The sequence below is a fragment of the Pan troglodytes genome, chromosome 21, assembly GCF_028858775.2.
Source record: "Pan troglodytes isolate AG18354 chromosome 21, NHGRI_mPanTro3-v2.0_pri, whole genome shotgun sequence".
NCBI lineage: Eukaryota > Metazoa > Chordata > Mammalia > Primates > Hominidae > Pan > Pan troglodytes.
In genome coordinates this window covers 52,972,182-52,997,373 of record NC_072419.2, presented here as the reverse complement: position 1 = coordinate 52,997,373, position 25,192 = coordinate 52,972,182, and the positions used below count along the sequence as shown (strand labels likewise).

The 25,192-nt window shown below is 48.3% G+C and overlaps 1 protein-coding gene across 5 annotated transcripts; it reads right to left on the bottom strand.

The window, feature by feature from the left end:
* Positions 1 to 24,287, bottom strand: SLC2A10 (solute carrier family 2 member 10). Of its 5 annotated transcripts, none has more exons than XR_010154074.1 (5): positions 24,157 to 24,287; positions 10,004 to 11,287; positions 9,342 to 9,793; positions 6,841 to 6,976; positions 1 to 2,567 (listed from the first exon to the last, which is right to left on the bottom strand). XR_010154074.1 is itself a non-coding variant. In XM_003316980.5 (5 exons), the coding sequence occupies exons 1-5, from the start codon at positions 24,158 to 24,160 to the stop codon at positions 2,489 to 2,491; spliced, it is 1,626 nt and encodes a 541-aa protein (XP_003317028.3). In that variant the 5' UTR covers positions 24,161 to 24,284; the 3' UTR covers positions 1 to 2,488. The 5 variants fall into 5 exon arrangements, 4 of the variants coding, with proteins under 4 accessions (XP_003317028.3, XP_016793547.2, XP_016793546.2 ...); XM_003316980.5 differs by having other exon boundaries at positions 9,342 to 9,464; positions 24,157 to 24,284; XM_016938058.3 differs by lacking the exon at positions 1 to 2,567 and adding an exon at positions 8,031 to 8,160 and having other exon boundaries at positions 6,893 to 6,976; positions 9,342 to 9,464; positions 24,157 to 24,286.
* Positions 24,288 to 25,192: the final 905 nt, after the last annotated feature.

The window sequence follows — 25,192 nt, the reverse complement described above, 5'->3', positions numbered from 1 at the left end:
TCTTTATTGTAAATACTCTTTATTGTAAACATTCTATCCTAAATTCCATATAGCCAATTAATTCTTACAGAATCTTTTGTTAATTTTTGTGTGTATAAATTTTACAGAGATAAAGGATATGTTTGTTGCACACAACTTACAAATAATAATAAACTCTTTATTGTAAATATTCTTTATTGTAAATATTCTTTATCCTAAATTCCATATAGCCAATTGATTCTTACAGAATATTTTGTTAATATTTTTTTTTTTTTGCCAAACCTTGTATCCAAAGTCAACTATCACTGCGATTTGGCCATGATTTGACAAAATTAGACTACGAATAAAAATCCCTGATAACTGTACAGCTAGGCACTGAAGAATGGGTATAGGTTTGGCATGAATGCTGGTTGAAATTTTTGTTTACACTAGTGAGGAAGACAAAAGTAAAACAATGAAAATGAATGTCAGAACTCCTCTTAAATGATTTGAGCAGCTGTCAGCTGAAACGGATAACAGTGTTCAACTACTGGAAGAATAATCCCTCCATTTTTTGGTGCTATACACCATGTATTGGCTACAAACAAGACATACTTTAAAGTTTAATTTGCATTACTGACATTTTATCCAGCATGTTCTGAAGTCTAGAAAATCAAAAAACAATAAATCAAGCCCTGATGTGTAGTCCTCTCTAATCTTTGTGATACAAAAACACTCCCCACAGCCAGTTAAGCAACCAAAGACTAACATGATGTCATTGAGTGGGGAATCAGGAAGAGATGCGCGGTGTCTCCCCTAGGTCTCCATAAGAGTTACTATATAGAAATAGCCTCAAAAGCACAGATAATAGTAGCAGGTAGTAAAATTAGGTAATGAGTTTTGAGTATAATTTTCTTTTTTAATGTAATTTACTTAATTATAAATTTAAATCATTTAAATTTTTATAATGGCTGTGTTTACCAACTTGTAAAAATCCTGAAAATATAGCAACCAGCTCTCACAAGCTTGGCAAAGCCAGCTCCAGCACATCACTGGATACAAGGGAAGCATCTAGAATGGAGAAGATAGGAGAACTCGAGAGGCCAGAGTCCTTGGGGGCTCTGCCAGCACCCATATGTGCACGCATGGATGACAAAGCATCCAGCACCTAGGATCTATTTTAGCTCTTCATTCTCCCCAGCATCTGGGAGCTTCTTGTCAGTCCCTTCCTTACATGATCTGCGGTCATAGCTACTTGCTCAGTCCCCCATCTGATTCACCCTGACCCTTTACAGGGTCCAAGGGAGGGACCTGGGTAATGAGGGTAAGTAGAAATTTCCCAGGCCCTGGACCAGCTGGGGACCCTCCTGAAGGGAAACAGGGTCTAAATATACCCCTGGGACATAATTATCCCCATTCTGCAGATGAGGAAACTGAGGTTCAGGGAGTTGTTATTTACTCAAGTTCAAGGGCTGCCAAGAGGCAAAGGCAATATTGACGAGCAGGTTTGTTGGCCTCCAAACCCATCTCCTTTCCGCAAAGCCATCCTGCACCATCCTGGAGACAGCTCCTAGACCAGCATTTAGAATTCCAGCTCACTGGAGTCAGGAGAAATCTTAAGAATGACCTGGTACAGGCTTCCCATTATACAAATGGGGAAACTGAGGCCCGTGGTCATTCCTACAGCAATGACACCAGCAGACCAAGGACTAGAACTGAGGCCTCCCGTCAAAGAGTCAGAGTTGCTGGTGAAGGATAAATATTCTGGGTAAGAGAATTAGAGGGGTCAATAAAACTCAGATAAAAGAGTCAAAAGGCCTGTAATCCTGGCACTCTGGGAGGCTGAGGTGGGTGGATCACTTGAGCTCAGGAGTTCACGACCAGCCTGGCCAACATAGTGAAACCCCATCTCTGCTAAAAATAAATTAGCTGGGTATGGTTGCATGCGCCTGTAGTCCCAGCTTCTTAGGAGGCTGAGGCACAAGAATCGCTTGAACTCAGGAGGTGGAGGTTGCAGTGAGCCGAGATCAGGCCAGCCTGGGCAACAGAATGAGACTCCACCTCAAAAAAAAATGATGAGTAAAAAAAGAGACTTCCCCCTTCCCAAAATGTCCCAGCCAGTTGAAAAAAGAGATTAGAAAAGATGATATCCTCATTTGGATTTAGGGGTGATATCAGGAGAGACTTCCTGCCAGGATTGGTACCCTTGAGATTCTTTGAGAAAGTCCATGGTGCAACAAAGACTTCATAGAATATTCTTCTTATAAATACTGCAGAGATGTGCAAGTCAATGGGGAAACTGAGGCATGAAGCTAGATCCTCAGGAACCTTCAGGGCCTGAGACTCAAAATGAAGAGTTGGGCATTCTCAGACTTTCATCCTTTTTACCCCAGCAAAAGCAGACCACCTTTGGGGGCAGGGGCCACTCCCAAAAGACCAGCTGGAACTTGTGCTCTGGGGCCTAGGAAGCAGGACGCTGGAGATGGTCTGCCAAAGCCACAGTTCCAGAATTTCCAGGCAGACGGATTCCTCAGGAGGCTGCAGAGACCTCAATGCGGCTGTACTGGATGCCAGTGGAGTTCTGCCTGTGGCCAAAGCTCAGGGCAAACCTGTCAAACAAAGAATGCGTGGGATCAGGGGGTGGCAGGGCCTGGGGCCGTCCCTGGGGAGTGGACCTTCCACTGGGGTTCCCACCCCCCAATCCCACCTTCACTCCTACCATGACCCTTCCTGCCTCCTGCCTTATTACAAATGTCCACCTTCTCTCACCTGGACCCCCTAGCAGCTCCTCCCTGGTCTCCCTGGGTCTTCCCTGGCCTCCTATAGCCCCTTGTCACCATTGCATCTACAATGACCTTTCTAAACGCAAAAGTCTGTCACTCTCCACTGATATGGTTTGGATCTGTGTCCCCACCAAAATCTCATGTTCAATTGTAATTCCGTGTTGGAGGTGGGGCCTGATGGGAGGTGATTGGATCATGGGGGCAGTTTCTCATGAATGGTTTAACACCATCCCTTTTGGTAGTGTCCTTGAGATGGTGAGTTCGTTCTCATGAAATCTGGTGATTTAAAAGTGTGCAGCACCACCCCCTGCTCCCGCCATGGAAGATGTGCTGGCTGCCTTTCGCCTTCCGCCATGATCGTAAGTTTCCTGAGGCCTCCCCGGAAGCTAAGCAGACAACAGCATCATTCTTCCTGTACAGAGTGCAGAACTGTGAGCCAATTAAACCTCTTTTCTTTATAAATTACCCAGTATTTCTTCATAACAATGTGAGAATGGACTAATACATCTGCTCAGAAGGAGACCATCATCATGCTCAGCCTAACATCCCATCTTCTCACCATGGCTGCCCTCCCCCACACCAACCCCTCCAGTCCCATTTGCTCATCACGCCCTGGCCACATAGGCCTCCTGTCTCTCCCTTCAAAACTCCTAACTTGTTTCCACCTCCAGGCCTTTGCTCTTGCTGTTCCCTCCACCTAGAACATTTCTTCCAGCTCTTGAAACTGTTTCTTCCGCTTGAACATTTCTTCCAGCTGTAGAAACCGTTGACTTTTTCTCGTAATTCCAGTCTCAGCTCAGAGAGGCCTTCCTTGAGCATCATTCATTCAGCCAGAGATATGATTAAAGATGACAGTGCCAGGCACTGTTCTAGGCCCTGGAAACAGGGCAGTGAGTGAAACCAATACACAAAACTATCACCGTGCTTGTTGAAAATTCCTGATACACTTGTAACACAAATGCACCCATAGCTGTTTGCACCCTAGCTAAAGAAACTATCCATTTCCCAAATCTGCTGTTCACCCCCTGGTAGGTTAACCTGCCTTAGTTTCTTCATGATATAAAAACTCTGAATTATCTTATTTGTGCATTTTTGAGTTTTGTAGTCTATCTCTCTCCTATACATTAAAATGTAACTTCCTTCTAAGTCCAGAGACAGGGTCTCTCCCGGTCATGGGTCTGTCCCCAGAGCCTACTACAGTGCCCGGCACTTGAAAATATTTGCTGAAGGTTGAATGAATCGATTCCTGAGAAACTGGGATAAAACAGGAATTTTTGAATTTTTTTTGTTATATCCCCTGAGGGATTGGTAAAGGTCTCTTTTGAGCAGAAATAACCTGATAAGAAGGCAAAATAAACAACATTTCGGCAACCAATTGCCATTGATTGATGTAAGACGATTTGAGCCCCTTGTGTTACTAACGTGTCCTTAAAGCAGGTAGAGGAGCTGGATCCATAAGATGTAGGTCCCCATTTCCAACAAGCACATCTGAGGCACAGGGATGCAGAATAAGTCAGCCCTACAGCAGTGGGTGACGGCTCTACCGGCATCTGCCTCCCATTTTTGGGGAACGTGGCAGGTGGCTTGACTGGACTGTCAATCAAGGATCTCTGCCCTATCCTGGCTAAGTTAGGGGTTAGGAGGTGGGCACATAAACCAGCCTTGGCCAATCAGACTTTCTCCTGGGACCATGGCTCTTGTATGGCGGACACAGGAGTGAAAACAGTTGCTGCAGAAAAGACTATCCCATTAGTTCCTGCTGTCAAAATCCCTGGACATGCCCTGGTCCCTATGTTCCCAAAGTCGAGTTTCTCTCTCTCTCTGTGGCCTCTGATATCAAGAGCCCCCTGAACTCTAGGGACAGAGATGATAAAACACAGACCTGCCTCCGGACTCCACCAAAACCCCTAACTTCCTGTCTTCTCCAGAGTCATAGCAGACCCAGCCTCCAGTCCCCAAGGGCTGGCCTTGGCTCCCCCATGTAACCCCAGGTCCAGACTGACACCCTGCAGCTGCAGTCACATCCTGCCTTACCCCAAAGCTGGCTCCCACCAGCGTTTCTGCCTCCGTTGCTTTTTATCCCAGAGTATGGATTTGGAATCTTCTCCCAAGAAAACCAGTGTGGCAGAGATGCCAGGCAGCTGTCTAGTAACAGAACCCTCGATTTTTAGCTGGGCACATGGCTTCCCAGATTGAAGACCACATTTCTTGGCCTCCCCTGCATATAGGTGTAGCCAAGTTCTATGGAAAGTCATGTGGGTGGAAGTGACCTTGAGGACTGTGCCCACCCCTTCCCCTCCCCCATCCTCTGGCAGGTATGTGGGGGTGCACCTCCTTAGGCCATGCAGGAAAGGTGATATGGAAGAGGTGGCAGAGCAACAAGACAGAAGGAGCCTGGGACCCTACATGATCTCATGGCATGCAGCATCCACCCAACCCTGGACCCCCAACCGACATTTGGATGACTTCAAGCAGCCAAATCGACTTCCTAACTAATACAGCTGGGTTGCTGAGGCGCCTGCCGAAAATGCAGAAGGTGCCACTCAACAAAGTAGGAGAGAACATTCTGGGATGGGGAGGACTGGGTTACAGGTTCTTACATTAGGATCCAGATTGGGGTGGGGCTTAGCAGCCAGTGCAGGGATGCTAGTCAATAATAGAATGATTTTTTAAAACGTTTTATGACTTCCCAGAAACAGAATGGGCAGTCAGGAGCTGGTGACTATCACCTACTTTTAAGAGGTAACTGGGGACATTTGCCAAGGATGCTTAGGACTGTAGCACTTTGAAGTTCCTTCTGAAGCTCCCATTCCACTCTTCTTTTATTTGAACAGCCTAAGGTCTCATGATGCTAAGATTCTGAACTCCCCTCAATAACCTGAAGACCTGATGTGATCCTACCCATCTGGCCTGTCTGACCCTCCACGCTCTTCCCTTCCTCCCTCTGTTCCAGGCACACTGGCTTACTTGTTCCTTGCACATGCCAGATACATGCCCACCTCAGGGCCTTTGCACTTGCTGTTCCTTCTGCTTGGAATGCTCCTCCCCTCATCATTACATGGGTGCCTCCTTCTCACTAACTTAAATTCCACCTCCTCTGAGAGGACTTCCCTCCCTCACCACCCACTCTACTTCAGCCACAACCCCTTTCTTCTTTGTTCCTCCTGTGTCAACCTGGCCCTCTCAACATATTTTGCTCTGCTTCATTTTCTCCTAATTACCCATCACCAACTAAAACGCTCTTGTTTATGCATTTGTTGGCTTCCCTCCCCCATCAAATGAAAGCTCTTGAGGACAGGAACTTTGTCTTCCTTAATCTCAGCATGTTTCCTAAGGCTCTGAACACTGTCTGGCACATAGTAAGGACTTAATAAATAGCCACGGAATGAATGCATGAAGCCCACAAGCATTTTGCGTGCAATGTTTAAAGGCCATAGTTATGATATTTTGCTACTCCAAGGTCCTGTGACTCTAAGATAGTTTATGGTTTTAAGATTCTACTCTTCTAGCCTCCTGTGATTCCATAATCAAATGATTTTTAAATCCCCATGAGCTGGGTCTTAAAGTCAAATGAAAAGGCACTGTAGGGAGACACAAAACAACTCAAGGAAAACAGTTTGTGTGTGACCGGACAAAACTCATAGTGCCGGCCGGGCGCGGTGGCTCACGCTTGTAATCTCAGCACTTTCGGAGGCCGAGGCGGGCGGATCACGAGGTCAGGAGATCGAGACCACGGTGAAACCCTGTCTCTACTAAAAATACAAAAAATTAGCCGGGCGTGGTGGCGGGCGCCTGTAGTCCCAGCTACTCGGAGAGGCTGAGGCAGGAGAATGGCGTGAACCCGGGAGGCGGAGCTTGCAGTGAGCCGAGATGGCGCCACTGCACTCCAGCCTGGGCAACAGAGCGAGACTCCGTCTCAAAAACAAACAAACAAACAAACAAACAAACAAACAAAAAAATAACTCATAGTGCCCAGGCAATAAGGAAGACAGGAGGAATGCCCGCTTGCAAAAGGAAAGCACAAAGACTAAAATCCTGAAGCTGTGTGCTTGGGGTGTGCTACAGCTCTTCCCCCAGACCCACCCTGTCAGCTTCCTACCGTCTCTTCTGGAACTGCTGGTCTATCTCTGCCAACGACTGGCCTTTTGTTTCAGGAACAAATAAATAGATGAAGCCCAGGCCGAGGACAGCGGTCAGTCCGTAGAGCAGGAAGGTCCAGGACAAGCCGATGGTGCCTGGAAACAGGAGGGCGGGAGTGTAGGCCCAGGACCAAGCACTCTGGCCCCGCAGCCTGGGCCAACTGGTAGGTTCTAGGTCAGGCATGGAAAGTCAGTTCACTCAAAGCAAATGTTCCCGTTGGTCAATTTGCAGAGTGACCAATAAGCTGTCAGTGAAGTACCTTAAAGCGGAAATCTCGCTGATTGTCTCAAAGGCGGGGATGAGCCAGGACGCAAGTCCACAAGCACAGAGACAAAGGCAACTTGTGTTTATGGGAAAGGCCCCTCACCCACATCTAGAGCACTATCCCGTGGAGCACGCTTGGGCTCCGAAAGCCTGGCTTGAGGGATCGTGGATCCAGCTGAGTGGCCAAACAGCGGCATGGACACGGCCTTGGCAAATCTCAGTTTGAAAAAAAAAAAAAATCCTTAGAAATTTCATGAATTGGGCTTGGTGCAGTGGTTCACGCCTGTAATCTCAGCACTTTGGGAGGCCAAAGTGGGAGGATCACTTGAGCTCAGGAGTTCGAGACCAGCCTGGGCAACATGGTGAAACCCCGTCTCTACTAAAAATAAAAAATAAAAAAATTAGCTGGGCATGGTGGCACACACCTGTAGCCCCAGCTACTCGGGAGGCTGAGGCTGGAGGATTGTTTGAGCCCCGGAGGTCAAGGCTGCAGTGAGCCGAGATCATGCCACTGCACTCCGCCCTGCACTCAGGGCGACAGAGTGAGACCCTGTTTCAAAAAAAAAAAAAGAAAAAAAACACACCCAGAAATTCCACGAATCGGTCATTCAGTGAATTGATCATTCAGAGAATTGAGTTTCAGCCAGTTTGACCTGTGACTGGTTTGGGAGAGAGGACAAAAGCCACAGTTCAGTCCCAGAGTCAGCCTCCTCCTAGAGCCTCCGGTGGGTCTCAGAGCCAGCAGCCAAGATGGGAATGACCCTGAGTCATTTGATGTCATTCATCCCAAGACAGAGAAGAGGCTGTGGAGGAAGGGTCTTTGTCAAGGTGGAAGACAAATTATGTTTTGGAAGCCATTCTCACCTCTGACAGCCACGTCCATACCTCCTTTAGGCAGCCTCCCATGACCAGCTGGACCTATCGCCAGCAGGGAGAGCAACAGGCTGGAAGGCAGTGGGGCTGGTTCTAGTCTTTTGACTCCCTGGCTGGACGGGGTAAGGATGTATTTTCCCATCTGTGAAATGGGGATGATATATGACACAATTCTAATAAATTCTTTCCTTCCTTTCTCCCTCCCTCCCTTCCTTCCTCCCTTCCTTGTTTCTCTCCTTCTTTCTCCTCTCTCACTCATTTACTCCACACAAAGGGAAATGCTTGAAGACTGAGGCTGCAGGGAGAAGCTTGGATTCCCTAAGACTGGGGGTGGAAGACAGCCATGATAGGGGGGTTCTTCCACTGGGGTTTCCCACAGCACTGCCCCCCAGCCTCCCAAGTTGGCTGCACCTTTGGGAAGGAAACTCTTGGCCATAGAGAACAGGAAAATAACTGAACCCTAAGAACTGTGCCTTGGGGACCACAGTGAAGGAGCCTGTGTACTCTGGCCCAGATGAGCAATACCCACTGAAGACCAGGGCCTGGAGCCATGAGCATCTCAGCATCTCAGAGTCATTCCCTGGTGTTCTGGGCCCACATCATTTCCACCCCATCCTGCCACACCTCAGAATGGGTTTCAATGCTAGGGAGGAAGAGATGATGTCACCCAAACTTGATTTGAGAAAAACTTCCAGGCCAGACACGGTGGCTCATGCCTGTAATCCCAGCACTTTGGGATTACAGGTGGATCACTTGAGGTCAGGAGTTCAAGACCAGCCTGGCCAACCTGGTGAAACCCTGTCTTTACAAAAAATACAAAAATTAGCCGGGCATGGTGGCGGGTGCCTGTAGTCCCAGCTACTCGGGAGGCTGAGGCAGGAGAATAGTTTGAACCCGGGAGGCGGAGGTTGCAGTGAGCTGAGATTGTGCCACTGCACTCCAGCCTGGGTGACAGAGCAAGACTCCATCTCAAAAAAAATTAAAAATTAAAAAGAAAAGAAAAGCCAAGAAAAACTTCCACCTGGCAGGTGTCATGAACCAGTTTAAGCCAGTTTGGAGCAAATAAACATTGCTACTCTTACTCCTGCCGGTTGACCTCAGATGACCTCTCACCAGTACTGGGTGTAGACCATCACCCATTAGCTGGCCTGGGGAGTTTTACAGTGCATATGAGGGTCCTGGATGTCGTCTTGGACATTTGGTGATGTTTCTGCACAGAATAATAGTTCTGCAGCTAATACATAGGAAAATCCAAAAATTTCTGCTTTAGAGTAGGGAGCTTGGGCCACAGAAAAAAAACGGACTTGTCTGGGAAGGACTCACCAATGAGATCGAGGAAGGAGAGGCTGATGAAGAGGTTGGCCGCCCAGTTGAAACTGTTGCAGAAGGCGAAGGCTCTTCCTCGTATCTCCACAGGGTAGATCTCGCTGAGGACAAGCCAGGTCACTAGGGTGGGAGAGCAGGAGGGCTCCTGGGCTGTGGTGGGACCTGGGGCCTGGCACCATCAGGTCAAACATGCAGCCTCTCAACAATGGGATTTTCTAGTGTCAGGCTCCTGATACTAAACTCCCACTCCCATTCCGCTATAAGAATTACAGTAGAGTCTCAGTTTGCTGAAGACTGAGAGGTTTTCTGAGACATGAGACTTTCAATGCCGAGATGGGAACAGTCTTGGACGAACTGGGATGATTGGTTTTCACCCTATTCATTAAATTCCTTCCAGTTGTGAGCTATCCAGGCTTTAAGGGACCTGAAGCTCAAATGACTTGGGGAGCCTTTTAAGGAATACAAATTACAAACATAAAATTAGGCACTGGCCCTGGGAGGAGCAACTGCAAGTAAGTGAGGGGCCCTGAGGCTTCATGGTCAACCCACCTCTAGTGCCCCGCTGACACCCTGCCAGGTCATCAGGGTGGGAAGTCCCCAAACTTCCCCCTAGGAGGGGTAGAAGGCTCCAGAGTCACCTGCAAGAAAACTCCACTTACCTGGCCCAAACCCAAAGGAGAAGGCACTGACAAAGACCATCAGGCACAGCAGCGCGGTCCAGCGCAGCAGTGCATGCCCCCGGGCGGGCACAGGGGGCCCAGGGAGGGCAGAGCTCAGGGCCAGCCGAGGAGGGGCTGAGGGGTCTCCAGATCTGGGATGGGGCTTGGTTTTCTTAGCAGTGGACAAGATTGGCTCCCTTTGGTCCTCATTGGTCCTTGGAATGGGAGGTAGAGAGGAGTCCTGCAGCAGGCCAGAGTCTCCAGGGAGGCCTGTCTGCCCAGTGGCATTGGGCACAGCCAGGCAGCTTGGGCCTGAGTCCATGGGCACGGCAAAGCTGACGAGGCCTATGCCGCTGACGGACAGGGCCATGAGGGCACAGCCAGCTAGCAACAGAGCCCTGCGGCCTGCACGGTCCACCAGCCCCATGGCGGTCAGGGTAGCTGCCACCTTCACTGCGCCAAGCCCCACGGAGGCCAGCATGGCTGAGGATCCCCCATGGAAACCAACGGAGCTGAAGATGGTGGAGGCATAGCACAGCACGTTGGGCTGCCCTGTTAGTTGCTGGAAGAGCACCAGCCCCAGGCCCACTGTGGTCCGGCCTCGCATGTTATCCCGTGCCCTGAAGAGGTCCAGAAAGGAGTACCGTGGCCTCCCTGGGCCCAGCTTGGGGGCCTCACCTCCCTGGAGTGGGATGAGGTCCTTGTGTGCTGCAGTCTCATCTGTACCAGCAGGGAGGAAGAGGAGGCTGAGGGATTGCAGGACAGCAGGTGCAGTGGCCCAGCCGAACATGTGCCTCCATCCCCAGGGGGTACCAGCCAGTGCATAGTTGAGGGCATAGGAGAGCAGGATGCCCACAGTGATGCCTGCCTCATAGAGGGACACAAGCACTCCCCGCTGCCGTGGCCCCACCAGCTCTGACACGTAGATACAGCAAGCCATGGAGGAGAGGGAAATGGCAAAGCCAACCACAGCGCGGCCCAGGACCAGCCAGGCCAGGGAACCAGCCAGGCCCAGGGTCAGGCTGCCTGCCAGCAGCACCAAGTTGCTCCCGAGGATGGCTTGCTTCCTGCCATAGCAGTCAATGAGGAAGCCACCAACCAGGGAGGCGAGGAGAGCCCCCAGGAGCAGGCTGCCCACCAGGAACTCCTGCTCCAAGCAGCTTAGCCCAAAGTCAAGCTGCAGTGGCAGCAGCGCACCTGATATGACTGCCAGTTCATAACCAAAGGTCAGGCCACCCAGCAAAGACACAGAGGCACACAAAGGCAGGACAGGTGGGGGGTGGCCTAAAAAACAAAAGTGACAGGGACAGAGTTAGAATGGTTCCTTGTCATACCATCCATCCATTCAACCTTCCCTCCATCTGTCAACACCTCCATTTATCCATCCATCTACTCCATCCATCCATCCATCCATCCATCCATCCATCTGTCCATCCATCCACTCCATCAATTCAACCATCCATCCATTAATCCTCCATCCATCTACTCCATCTGTTCAACCACCCATTCAACCATTCACTGATCCATCCATCCATCTATCCATCCACTCCAACCATCCATCCATCCATCCATCCATCCATCCATCCATCCATCCACTCCATCTATTCAACCATCCATCCATCCATCCATCCATCCATCCATCCAACCACCATCCATCTACACCATCTGTTCAATCATCCATTTAACTATCCATCCATTCTTCCATCCACTCCATCTATTCAACCACCCATCCATCCATCTATGCATCCTCCATCCATTCATCTACTTCATCCATCCAAATATTCATCCATCTGTATGTCCATTTATCTATACCTTAATTCACCCAACCATCCACCAATTTGTTGATCGGTCTATCTACAAATCCATCCATTCATCCACCCATCTCTGTATTTCATCCCTTTATATACTCATCCACACATCAGTCCATCCATCCATCCATCTATCCATCCATCCAAATTTATTTATCTGGCATTTACAACATGCCAGGAAGTGCTCTTAGGGCTGGAATACAGCTGTGTTGTCCAGGATCTAAAGTTCTAGAAGAAATAGGAAGATGATAAATAAGTATACAATTTCAGATAGTGAAGATGTCATAAAAAATGAAGCAGGGAAAGAGAATTAAGGTTGATGGAGTAGTACTATTTTAAGGCCTCTCTGAAGAGCAAAAATTTGAGCAGAGATTTGAGTGACGTGAAAGTCCCAGGAAAATCTGGGAGAAGAACATCCTAGACAGAGTGAACACAAAGTACAGAGGCCCTGAGGTAGGACAGTTCTTGGTGTTTCAACAACTATGGATATTAATGGTTAGTACTTATATGGCCCTTACTAAATGCCAGAATCTGTTTTAAGAGCTTTATATGTATTTTCTCATTTAATTGTTACAGCTACCCTATAACATATCATCCTCCAAAGTGCAGAGAAGTTAAGAAACTTTCTCATGGTCACATAACAAGTAAGTTGTAGAGATGATATGGCTAAAGTGAGGACCTTTAATCACTGAGGTAATCAGACAGGAGGCCAGAGGCTGAAGCCCAGTGAGTGAGAGTGATGGGAGATGATGAGGCAGGAGAAATAGGCAGGGGCCAGATCATGTGGGGCTTTGCAAGTCAAGAGGACAATGAGGAATGTCATTCTCAGTAGTTGGAAGCCTTTGCTGGCTTCAGCCAGGAATGAGGTGATCTACTTTTTTAATTTTTTATGAGTCCCAACAGGAAACAAATCGGTCATCTATTTTTAATTTTTAAAATATTGCTCTTGCTGTTGTATGGAGATGCTAAATTAGGTGAATGTGGCCCAATCAATGTCCATTCACCCCTTTTTCTTTGGTATCAGGACTACATCCAGCTAAAAGACTACATTTCCCACCTTTCCCACAGCTATTGGTGGCTACTAAGATGGAAGAGGGAGTTTTTTTGGTGGGACATTGAAAAAAGCTCTCCAAGAAGAGGGTGAGAGGGAAACAGCTGGCTAGATCTTTTTTGCCCTTTTTTCTAGCTCCCTTAACTCTTGCCTGGAATGCAGGTGTGATGACCAGAGCTTCAGCAGCCATCTTGGAACATGATGGGGGGTAACCATGAGGATGCAAGCTACACACTGACATAGTAGGACGGAAATATAGAAGAAGAATGGGTCCCTGATGGCAGTAAGCCTACCATACCAACAATGGATTGTCAATCTCCATATATTTTGATGTGCTAAGAAGAAAATCCCAACAATTTCTGACTTAGTGAAACTATGCTATTTCCAGTTTCTATTCCTAGCAGTGAAACCAAAGAGCAAGAGTAAACCCAGGTTGGAAGGCTAGTACAAGGGTCCAGGTGAGAGTGCTAATGAAAACTAAGAAGAAATGCTATATAGCAGGGAGCTGCCAGTTAAGATCAATGAGGAACACGGGCTGCATGTGAGACAACAAAGAATGGTGGGGATTGCCAAACTGGAGAGTTCATGCCTCATCTAAAGTCACAACACAGCTCCAGGTATTGTTAACACACCAGACTGTATAATCTCTGGCAAATTATTAGAAGAGTAACTGCCATTTCATGACTGATCCCTATGTGCCAGGCATAATGTAAGAAACTTTAAACACATCATTTCATGTAATCCTCACAACTGTAGGAAAACACCCTGTTGCATGGCCAGAGTGAGGCCATCTTGAAGTGAAACCACCATGATGATGGATATTTGGGCCCCACATACCAAGTTGTTCTACAGTAAGTTCTTTAAAAATGCCTGTAGCATAGCTAACCCTTCAAGATGCTTATTCAGCCTCTCCAGTGGTCACAAGTCTTGGCAAGAAAGTCTGAAGACATGATCAGCTGCACATGTTTTATGCTAAAAGCTTGATATATTAAGAATACTTTCTGGAGGGCAGGTATGGGAATCCACGGTCTTGTGGCTACCTGAGATATGGCTCCTGTTTTTATGTCCCTGTGAAATTTCCTTCTGCAAGACTGGATTTGTCAGCCTCTTTCTTTGGCCTCTCAGCTCCTCAGCCTTCAGAGGTAGGTTTGCATAGACCTGCTCACCATGGAACAGTAACCTCATGAGTTAGGTATTATTAATATCTCCATGTCACGGATAAGGAAATTGGAAAACAGGAAGGTCAAGAACTGCCAGATCTGTTTTTTTTAAAAGAGAAACCATAAATCCAGATTTTTATAAACTATTTTCTGATTTTTAAATGTTGTTCCAAGAATATATAAAAATATTATTTGAGTCAGACAAAACACATCTCAGAGTGCAACCCATAGGTACCAGTTTTCAACTGCTTCCACATGGAAACAAATTTTCAAGGAATACAATCCTCTGGGTGTAGTAAACGTTTGTTACTTCTTCTGTCTGCCTGGAATCTTTTCCTTTGAGGAAGAGCCCCTTCCCCACTGATGGGATTACCAGTCACATGTACTCTCCACCCACACATAGGGATGAGCAAGTGGGTCTCAGGGAATTGCTATACATAGACAGGAAAAAAGAACTACATTTTTTGAGAATTTCAAGTTACAGAAACAAAATAGTCATTGGTCATGCTGTGCAGAAGGCCTTTATGAAAATGAAACCAACACAGATGAGAACAGAGCCAAAAGACAACAAGAAATAGATCCCAATATTATTGCATGAACCCATGGATCTAGCAGTGCCTGAAGCTTACCCAATCCATTGGGCTCTCGTTACATGAGCCAACCAATACTCTTTGTTCTTTTAGTCAGATTGAGTTGTTTTCTGTAAATTATAATTTAAAAGCTCCCAATTAGTACACTGAGCAACAGAATTTCCAGACTCATGGAAAAACCTGCAATGTCTCTCTCTCTCTCTCTTTTTTTTTTTTTTTTTTTTTTTTTTTTTTTTTTTTTTGCTAATTGAGGGATTTGTAGGGCTCCCAAGTCATTTTTACATATATATAGTAGTGAGGACAGGACAATAATTTAGAGATTTGCAAAACAAGGTTCTTTTCTGTTTTGGTAACTAACTTGCTGTGTGACACTAGGCCAGTCACTTGCCCTTTTTGGGCTGTGGGAGCTGGTCTCTAAAGATGGCTCCCAATGAGTCATGCCTCCTGGTGTTATGCCATTATGTGGTTCCCTCTCACACTGAATCTGAGTAGCTCTGTTACTAGTTTTAACCACCAGAATATGGCTACAGTGACACTGTTCAGTCCTGGGTCTAAACCTTGAGCAATTTCCACATTTTATGTTTTCTGGGGAGCCCCAAGCCACTCTGTAAGAAATCTGGCTACACTGTCACATGGAAAAACTGTGTGGAGAGACCCTTAGGCAACAGACAGGGGCCGCCAGATGATTCCAACCACAGCTGCAGAAGAACCACCCAGCTGAGCCCATTCAACCCAGAGAACTAGTAGATATAATAAAATGATTATTATTAGAAGACGCTAAGTCTTGGAGTGTTTTGTTAAACAGCAATAGATATAACTTGAATATAAAATAAGGAAATCTATAAAATGAGGAAATGTTACTAGATCAGTCTCTTCCAAAGGGCCCCTGACACATTAATGAAAGATGTTACAACATCTATGTGTTAAAAATACCAATAGATAAAGCATCCATTCAAACATTTTTCTCCTTTAAAATGGAATAAAGATTCCTGAGTACATGACAAGCGAGCACAAGGGTCAGTTTGTGGGAATCAGGAAAGCATGCCATGACCCAACTACTTCATTACTTAGGAAACACCAAACTGCACAATAATTCTGACTTCCATATCTTACAATGTGAGGTTTTTAGTCCTAGATTAGTTTAATTTATATCAAAATGGACCATTGGCTAAAGATGAAAAATGAAAAGGGTAATAAAGGAGGAGCTCAAAAATAATAATTCTGAAAAATTCTTCCTAAATCCAAAGAAATTAGTGTTTCAATGTTCCCATTTTATGAATGAACAAACTAGTGAAGAAGGTACAAAATCCTTGGCTGAATGTAAGAATGTGAGAGGCTTTTTGTCTTGCTTTGTTTTCTTTTTGGTAGATCTGTTTTCTTGCCATTTGCTTCTTTTCCCCTTCCAGTCCTCATGATTCCACTGATCCGAGAGCTCTGGTTATTAAAGACATTCTTAAGCTTCTCTCTTGTGTATCTGTGCATACCTCATCTCACTCTGTGCCCCTCTCAGCTGCACTTGAACCAAGGTACTTCTGATCTCTCAGTGTCAGTTTGCTCATGTGTAAAATGGGGACAATAATACCCACCTTGTTTGCTTTCAGAGCCGGTGGGAAGATAAAATGAAAAAATGGATGCTGTTCCTCTAAGTTGTTATATGATCTACTGTGTTGACAGCTTAGCACAGTGTAAAGCAATGAGGACTAGGACTGAAAAGGCCTGAGTTCCAGTCTTAGCACTGCCACTTGCTCTGTGCCACCCTGGGCAAGCTGCTTCTTCTCTTTGAACTCGTTTCCTCACCTGTAAAACAGGGCTAATAAATCCTTTCTCACTGGCTCTTGGAAGAGTTCAGTAGAGAAAGGAGGCTCAGGAAGTATGCTCAAGGAGAAGTACCATGATTGCTGTTACCACCTGTAACAGTCCTGCTCAATGCCAGACTTGATTAAGAAAACACAAATTTGGTGTCATCTCCTGCTCCACTTCTGATATGATTTGGCTGTGTCCCCACCCAAATCTCATCTTAAATTATAGCTCCCATAATTCCCTCGTGTTGTGGAAGGGACCCAGTGGGAGATAATTGAGTCATGGGGGTGGTTCCCCCATACTGTTTCATGGTAGTGAATAAGTCTCACAAGATCTGATGGTTTTATAAGGGGAATCTCTTTCACGTGGCTTTCATTCTTTCTTGCCTGCCGCCATGTAAAGTGCCTTTCACCTTCCACCATGATTTTGAGGCCTCCCCAGACACATGGAACTGTGAGTCCATTAAACCTCTTTTTCTTTATAAACTACCCAGTCTCAGGTATGTCTTTATCAGCAGCATGAAAACGGACTAATACACCTTCAAAACATATCCCTTCAACAGCTGGTGCTACAGGCATGTACCACTACGCCTGGCTAATTTTTATATTTTTAGTAGAGACTGGGTTTCACCATGTTGGCCAGGCTGGTCTCGAACTCCTGACCTCAGGTGATCCGCCCGCCTCAGTCTCCCAAAATGCTGAGATTACTTACAGGTATGAGCCACCATGCCCAGCCTGAATTTTTTATTTTATTTTATTTTATTTTTATTAGTGTACATATAAAAATAACCACATATGGATGCTGGCTACCCTATTGGCAGCACAGTTGCACAGATTACTCTTAATTTTTAATTCACACACTTAAATTTATATATTTCTGGAAGCATCTAGAATAATCCAGCAGTATCTATGTCATGCACCCCCACCCTGGACCTGACAAGGATATCTGCAATATTATAGCCAGATGTATGGAGAGTTTCTCTGGACTAGACATTGCTTTGAGTTTAAAAACACATTTATGGCCAGGTGCAGTGGCTCACGCCTGTAATCCCAACACTTTGGGAGGCTGAGGTGGGCGGATCACTTGAAGCCAGGAGTTCAAGAGCAGCCTGGCCAACATGATGAGAACCCATCTCAACTAAAAATACAAAAATTAGCCGGGTGTGTGGCATGCACCTGTAATCCCAGCTACTCGGGAGGCTGAGGTGGGAGAATCATTTGAATCCGGGAAGGTGGAGGTTGCAGTGAGCCAAGATCATGCCACTGCACTCCAGCCTGGACAACAGAGCAAGATCCTGTCTCAAAAAAAAAAAAAAAATAGTTCTCACCCCAACGTTATGAGGTAGGCTCTTGTATTATTTACAAATGAATAAAGTGCTCATCAGAGGGGTAAAGCAACTCACTTAAGGTCAAAAGTAGTAAGTGCAACCTGGGCAACATAGCAAGATCCTGTCTCTACAAAAGGTTTAAAAATTAGCCAGGCGTGGTGGTGGGCGCCTGTAGTCCAAGCTACTCTAGGGGTTGAAGTGTGAGGATCGCTTGAGCCCAGGAGTTTGAGGTTACAGTGAGCTATGATCGTGACACTACACTCCAGCCTGGGTGACAGACTGAGACCCTGACTCTAAAATAAAAAAACAAAAAAAGTTGTAAGCAGCTGAGGGTAGAATGAAAGCCAGGCTGTCTGGGTCCACAGTCCCTACTCTTGACTGCTCCATTATAATACCTTGGTGAAATGTGATTTCACTCTGTTCTCTTGCTTGGGTCCCTTCTTAGCTTTGTTAGGCAGTTTCTGTGCAGAAGGAGGAGCTCCATGGGTGAAGGAATCATTCTCCACCCCCACTTCTGCTCATCCCTCTCCCCTGCCACTCCTACCCTCCAAGGAAACGAGCCCTTGCCACTCCCTGGCTGGCCTGTCCTTCCTGTTCCTCACCACTAGCAAACATCCTGGAAGATGCTGCTCAGATCCTGCTCTGTCTTCGCCCCCCTTTGCCCCTCCTCCCTCATTCCTGAGGCTTTCTCCCAGAAAGCAAGGTCCTTCCAGGCCATGTGAAGCAATCGAGGTGAAAGCCCAGGATTTGTTTGCCATTTCCTGGGTTCCTCTTGCAGCGAAAGGGAACCCAGCCAAAGGGCTCACAGCTTCCACCCACAGGTTCCACTGGAAAACACATCAGTGCAGGTTCAGTTGAAATGGACAATAAGGCCAATGGACAATAAAAACAAACAAACAAACGTGAAATAAAACAGTAATAATAACAGCTATCACGTATGGAGACCTCCTCTGTGTGAAGACTTTATGTTCCTTCCCTCAATTCATCCTCATAACAACCCTAGGTGAGACTGCTACAATTATTCCATCTTACAGATGTGGAGGTTAAGGTTCGGAGTGTTCTCACAGCTAGGAAGCAACAGGATCAGGATGGAAATGCTGACCTGCCTGCCTCCCAAACCCATGTCCTTAAGAGCTCTGCTGCACTGACCTCCCAGCAAGAAGAGCCAATCAGAGATAGGTGGGGTGGGAGGAAACTGGGGTGCAGGAGGCAGAGGTGGAGGGGAAAGAGCTCTCAGGAAAACCCCAAGGGATAAAGCATGGTGAAATGATACTGTGGCATGGGACTGTAGATATAAAGGAGGACCTCAAAGGAGTTGGAGCCATTAGGAAGACGAGGAAGAACATTCCCTTTCCATGGTTCCCATCACCTGAGTCAGTCCCACCACCTTAGCATGACAGGCAAGGCCCTTCGTGGGCTAGCCTAACTCCTCAGCCACTTCGCCTCCTGCCGGACTCTGTCGCCACAGCCCCGCCCCACACACCTTGCCAACATGTTTGTTCCCGGCACATACTGTACGCTTTCATGCCGCTCCACCTCTGCACGTGCTGGGCCTCCTATGTGCACTGTCCTTGTTCCCCAAGGAAAGGGTCCCTTTGTTCCTCTACTCTCCCTCTTCAGTCCCAGGTCCTGTGCCACCTCCCCAAGGAGCCTCCAGGTATACACATCTGTTATTTGGCATCCACTCCTCATCTTCCATTGCAGGGAGCCGCCCCTTTTCCTTGTCTCACAGTCTCTTGGTTTGGGTGGAGATAACCGCCCCCACCTCCACCCTCGGTGCCCAGCCCCAGGGTGGTGTCCATGATCCAGATCCAATCAATCAGCAAATTCCTGGGCCCTAGGCAGAGATGAATACCACGTGGGTGAACCTGGGCCAGTGAGAGTCGGCCTGGGTATGTTTGCTCACCAGGGGTGCCAAGCTGGTGTTTTACTTGCCTGGAGCCACTGGGGGCCATCTTCCCTGATGAAGGATTCCTGACAACACTGTATGAGCCCCTAGATCCAACTGCACCTGAAGCCATAGACTTCAGTGACCCATAAATACTCATTGCCAATTTCTGGATTTTCTGAAGGTTGGCCTGTCATTTTTTTTTTTTAATCTCAGTACCCAAGTACCCTTCATATCAGCAGACAGTGACGTTTGCTTAGTGCCTTTCAGTGGAAAAGTTTGAGGGAGTTCATGACCAATTCCCATGCATCTTCCTCAACTCTCCACTGTACTCCTTTCGCTTGGTCACACTGCAAGTTCTTTTATGAGTCTTCCATATTCAACTAAGGAGGGCAGGGATAGAGACTGACTCATCCTGAGCCTCCGGGGCCCCAGCCCTGCCCTGACACCCAAGAGGAACCCAGTGAAGTTTCTGCTGAATGAACAAATGACTGGGTAGAGGACCAGGGCTATTTCACCTCATGACATTTCTAGGGCTGTGTCAGATACCTCTGAACCTAAACTAATTCTACACAGCAGCCAGAAGGATTCTGGGAAAACCTAAGTCAGGCCTCGTCACTCTTCCACTAGGAGCCCTCCAAGGCTCCTATTTCAGTCTAAGAAAAGCCAACGTCCTCACCGTGGCCTTCAAGACTCTGCAGGATCTGCCCCCTCTCACTGGCCTCCAGTCACACTGGTTCCTTGCCGCTACTCTCACTCCAAGCACGTCCCAACTCAAAGCTTGGTACCTGCCAACCTCTCTGCCTGGGAAGTCCTGTCCCTCCATGCCAACGGTTCCTTCCTTCCTCCCTTCTGATCTTTGCTGAAACATCCCCTTCTCGGTGAGGCTGTCCCTGGCCTTCTACCTAAAATTCAACCTCCCTGTAGCATCTAGCACTTTGTATCCCCTTCTCCACTTGTTTTTTCTGCGTGGCACTTCTCATCTTCCAAAATAACTACATATTTTACATATTTATTGGTCTCCCTGACCTGAAAGTCAGCCTCAAGGGAACAGGAGTGGTTTGTTTCTTCTCAGCTGTCTCCCTGAGGCCAAGGACAGTTACTCAGCACTCAATCAATAATATTTGTTAAACAAATGAATGATTGAGTGAATGAATGAAAAACCAAATGAATTGTGGGGATGTAGGAAATCCAGAAAGAAAGGATCTTGGCTCATGAACATCTGAAAGGTCCAGGGCCTGGAAGTGGCCATGGACAGGAAGCAGAGCAAAGCCTCATCCTCAAATTAAGATGGCTTAGGCTGGGCACAGTGGCTCATGCCTATAATCCCAATACTTTGGGAGGCTAAGGCAAGTGGATCACTTGAGTTCATGAGTTCAAGATCAGCCTGGGTAACACGGTGAAACCCCATCTCTACCAAAAAATACAAAAATTAGCCAGGTATAGTGGTGTGCACCTGTAATTCCAGCTACTTGGGAGGCCGAGGTGGGAGGATGGCTTGAGCCTGGGAGGCAGAGGTTGCAGTGAGCCGAGACTGTACCACTGCACTCTAGCCTAGATGACAGAGCCAGACTTTGTCAAAAAAAAAAAAAGAAAGAAAGAAAGAAGAAAGAAGACAGAAAGAAAGAAAGAGAAAAAAAGAAAAGAAAGAAAATTAAGGAGAACAAATTAAGACGGCTTGACCTAAGTTTAGCAAGTGTGCGTCCTTTCTATTAATAACCTGCCTAACATAGGCTGTAGTGAAGATGTCCCACACTGGAGGAAATCCCTTAATCCTCTAAGCCCCTCGCTGTGGAGGGCACAGCTTCCCCGGGACAGAGTCAGGGGGCAGGGGGAGGGGGGAGAACCCTGGTTTGGGATGCAAGTATCTCCAGCTGCAAGTCCCAGGCCTCTTGTTGGTGACACTAGAGTAGTGTCTCAACCAGAAGTCACAGAGCACTGGGTCCCTCCTGCACCAGAGACCTGCTGTGGCTTTCCCTGAAGCTCCAGGGAGAAGCCAGAAGTGAAATTGAACTGTATGAATATCCTCTTGCAGATGGCCGGCTTCCAAATGTCCCAGCAATTGCAGCCACAGCTGATACTTGGAGCACCCACTATAGCCAGCCAATCTCCTAAGGGGCAGTATCTGTACCTGCTGGCTTAATCCCTAGACAATCCTATGACAATCACTATTGTCATTCCCATTTTGCAGAAATCACCACCACACTGAGAGGTGAAGACATTTCCCCAAGGTGACACAGTTTGTAAGTCACATAGCAGGAACTTGAACTCGGGCAGTCTGACTCCAGAATCCCAATATTGGGTGCAATATAAAATAAAAACTCACATTCACTCACCATTTACCAGATATAGGTGATGAGCCGAGCACTGTAATTCATTTTTCTCATCATTCTCATGGCTGCCCTGTGATAAGGGTATTTGATAGTGACCAGAGAAGTTGGCAGACTCTCCCAGGTCAAAGTGGAATAGTGGAACAAAGTGAGAGGAATTGGGTCTAGAACCCAGTTCTGCCCCCAGAGGCTATAAAGAGAGCCCAATCCCTGGTCCCTGCTGTGTAAGAATTCTGGGGAGGACAGAGACCCGCAGCCATGACTTATGCCTCCCCCAGCACTAACACCCAGCCCTCGCTTTGCCCATAGAAGGCACTCAGCAAATGGCTGTTGGGTTGATTTAGCAGGAATAGGAGGTGCAGGGACAAGGGGCTAGGGCTAAGCTGAGTGTCCTTAAGAAGACCTTGACCTCTCTGGGCCTCATTTTTTTCTCAGGCTCTGGGGCACTGTGCCATGGGGGTTAAGAGGATGGACTCTCCCGTCAGAGCCGGAACTGGTCACCAGTTTTACCATTAATCCACCATGACAGGCCACATGGTGCAGTGGTTAGGAATGCAGACTGGAGTCAGAATGCTGGGGCTCCTTCCCAGCTTCTCCTCTCCATAGCTGTGTGACCTTGGGGAACTCACCTCACCTCTCTGGGCTTCCCCATCTACAAATGGGATATTAATGCCTACCTTCTATGCTTACCTACATCATAGCCAGTGTTAGCCACTGTGATTCTCCACAGAACGACTCAGAGCAAGCTTTGAAAAGTTAATTCAGGGCCGGGCGCGGCGGCTCACGCCTGTAATCCCAGCACTTTGGGAGGCCGAGGCAGCCGGATCACGAGGTCAGGAGATCAAGACCATCCTGGCCAACATGGTGAAACCCACTCTCTACTAAAAATACAAAAATTAGCTGGGCGTGGTGGTGTATGCCTGTAATCCCAGCTACTTGGGAGGCTGAGGCAGGATAATTGCTTGAACCAGGGAGCTGGAGGTTGCAGTGAGCGGGATCACGCCACTGCACTCCAGCCTGGCGACAGAGTGATCATCTCAAAAAAAAAGAAAAAAAAAGAAAAGAAAAGATAATTCAGGTCACGGCCCCGCTCCAGCTTAAAACCCTTCTCCAGCTTGCCGTGGCATTTGCAATAAAATCTGAACTTCTCACCACGGCCTACAAAGCCCTGCACACCTCTCTGCCATCCCTTTGACCTCAGTGCCCTGCCCGCTGTGCTCTGGCCATCCTGGCCTGGGCCACACAAACTCATTCCTGCCTGAGGGCCTTTGCACTGTTGCTGCCACCTGGAAGCTCTTTCTCCAGATCTCAGCAAGACCCGCTTCTGAGGAAGGTCTCAGCTCCAAAACGTCCTACTCCAGAAAACCCACCCTGACCACCTACCTAAGGAACCCCCGCCCTCGGCCTTCACGCCACCCCATTTTATGGGTTCCACAACACCTTATCTCTCTCTGAAGTTATTCATAAACGTGTTTACCCAGCTGCTCAATCAGAATGCCACCTCCATGAGAGAGAGGATTATTGTCTATTTTGTTCATTGCTGAATCTCTAACCCCTATATCAATGTCTGGCACGTAGTAGGTGCTCACTCAAGAATCAACGACTGATCCTTCGAGGCTTCTGAATGCAGAGAGAAAAATAGAGCCCTAGTCCCGAGTGGCAACAAAGCCATTCCCCACGCGTCCCACCCCAATGCTGTGTTAGAATCTCCTTCTCTGTCCCTTCTCTGCAGAATCACGTCCAGAGGAGGGGGTTCGTCTGTTTTGTTCGCAGTTTCGTTCGCGACAGCGTCCCCAGGCCCACAACAGCGCCTGGGGCACAACCGCGCTCAGCGAATCGATGAACTGCTTTGCTTCTTTCGGAGCCTCCATTTCTTCATCTGCAGACCAGGAACAGCTGCACTTGCCTGGGGCTGTCGGATCAGGGCGCCCGGGAGAGTGCCTGGGCCCGAGTGGGCGCCGCAGCAAGTGAGGGGCCACTTTTCCGGGGCAGAAAGGAAGATGGAAGGAAGCGCGACCAAGCCCGGTCCCAGCCCCCGCTGCAGGCCTGCAGTCTCGGGCTGGCCACCCGAGAGGCGGTATCCGGCCGGGGCGGCCCAGGGGAGCCAGGGGGCGCGCACTCTTAGGGGAGCGTGGGGGCGGTGTCTACACCCTGGGAAGGGGTCGGGCTTCCAGCAGGCAGCGCCCGATCGGGACTTACCCATGGCGAGCGGGACTCGGCGGCGTGCTGGGGGCGCTGAGGGGCCGGGCGCGCATCCCCCGCCGGAGTCCCCAACGCCGCTGCCGCCGGACAAACTTTCCGGCCCGCCCCCGCCTCTGTCCCTCCTGCCCTGCCCTCCCGCGCGCAGCGCCGCCAACGCCACGTCGGCCAGCCAGGCCCCGAGGCCTGGAGGCGGGACGGAGGGGAGCCCAGGACCGCCCCCGGCCGCCCCAGGCCTGGCAAGGACCCCCTCCCTCGCCCACTGTCCTCCCGGGGGCCCCCACCCGCCATCTCCCGGGTCCCCTTCATTGGTAGTCCTCCCCTGGGGGGGACACACCAGCAAGCCATCCTCCCTGGTAGAAGACCCCACACGCACTGTCTTCCCCTGGCCTCTTTGCAGGGAAGAGGTGCCCCAATCACTGGTCCACACTTGTCTGGCCTCCCCAGCGTGCGCACACACACAACACACACAACATACACATCTACACCGAGTGAGACACTCGCGCATACCCACTGGAGCCGCTCACTCTCTCATGGATTGATCCCTCATTCACTCCACGCTTGGGTTTGGACACCACCACATGCCAGGCACTACGCTAGGCTTGGGATGGGCCGAAGAACAAAACAGAACAGGTCTTTTGTTTACCTTCTAGGAGGGGAAGAGTTTACATTCTAGGAGGGGAAGACGAAAAAGAAGTAACTAAAGGATCCTGAGAAATATCAGCTAGTGATAAAGACCAGGCAGAAAGTTAAACTACGGTGGTGGGTTAGGCAGACACAGGTGGCTGCTTTAGCTTGCTGATCTGAGAAGAGGATATCTGAGCAGAGATCCGGCATTCCCCGCAGGGGGAACAGCAAAGGCAAAGGCCCCGGGGTGGGAAGGAGCTTATGGGGTACGAAAAACGCAGAAATGAAGCCAGAGTGTCTGGAGCAGAGGAGAAGACAGGGAGAGAGGAGGGAGATGGGGGCTAAGGGAGGGGCTTTGGTGGGCCAGGGTCAGGAATGTAGATTTCAACCCCATCAGCAGGACAGATAA

Bases quoted from the DNA above. Each gene is read 5' to 3' on its own strand.
- SLC2A10 (XM_003316980.5), bottom strand. The intron at 6,977-9,341 runs GTGAGTCCTTCC...TCCTGTTTCCAG, and splicing joins CTCCTTCCTCGATCTCATTG to GCACCATCGGCTTGTCCTGG. The intron at 2,568-6,840 runs GTAGGAAGCTGA...TTTGTTTGACAG, and splicing joins CAGCAGTTCCAGAAGAGACG to GTTTGCCCTGAGCTTTGGCC.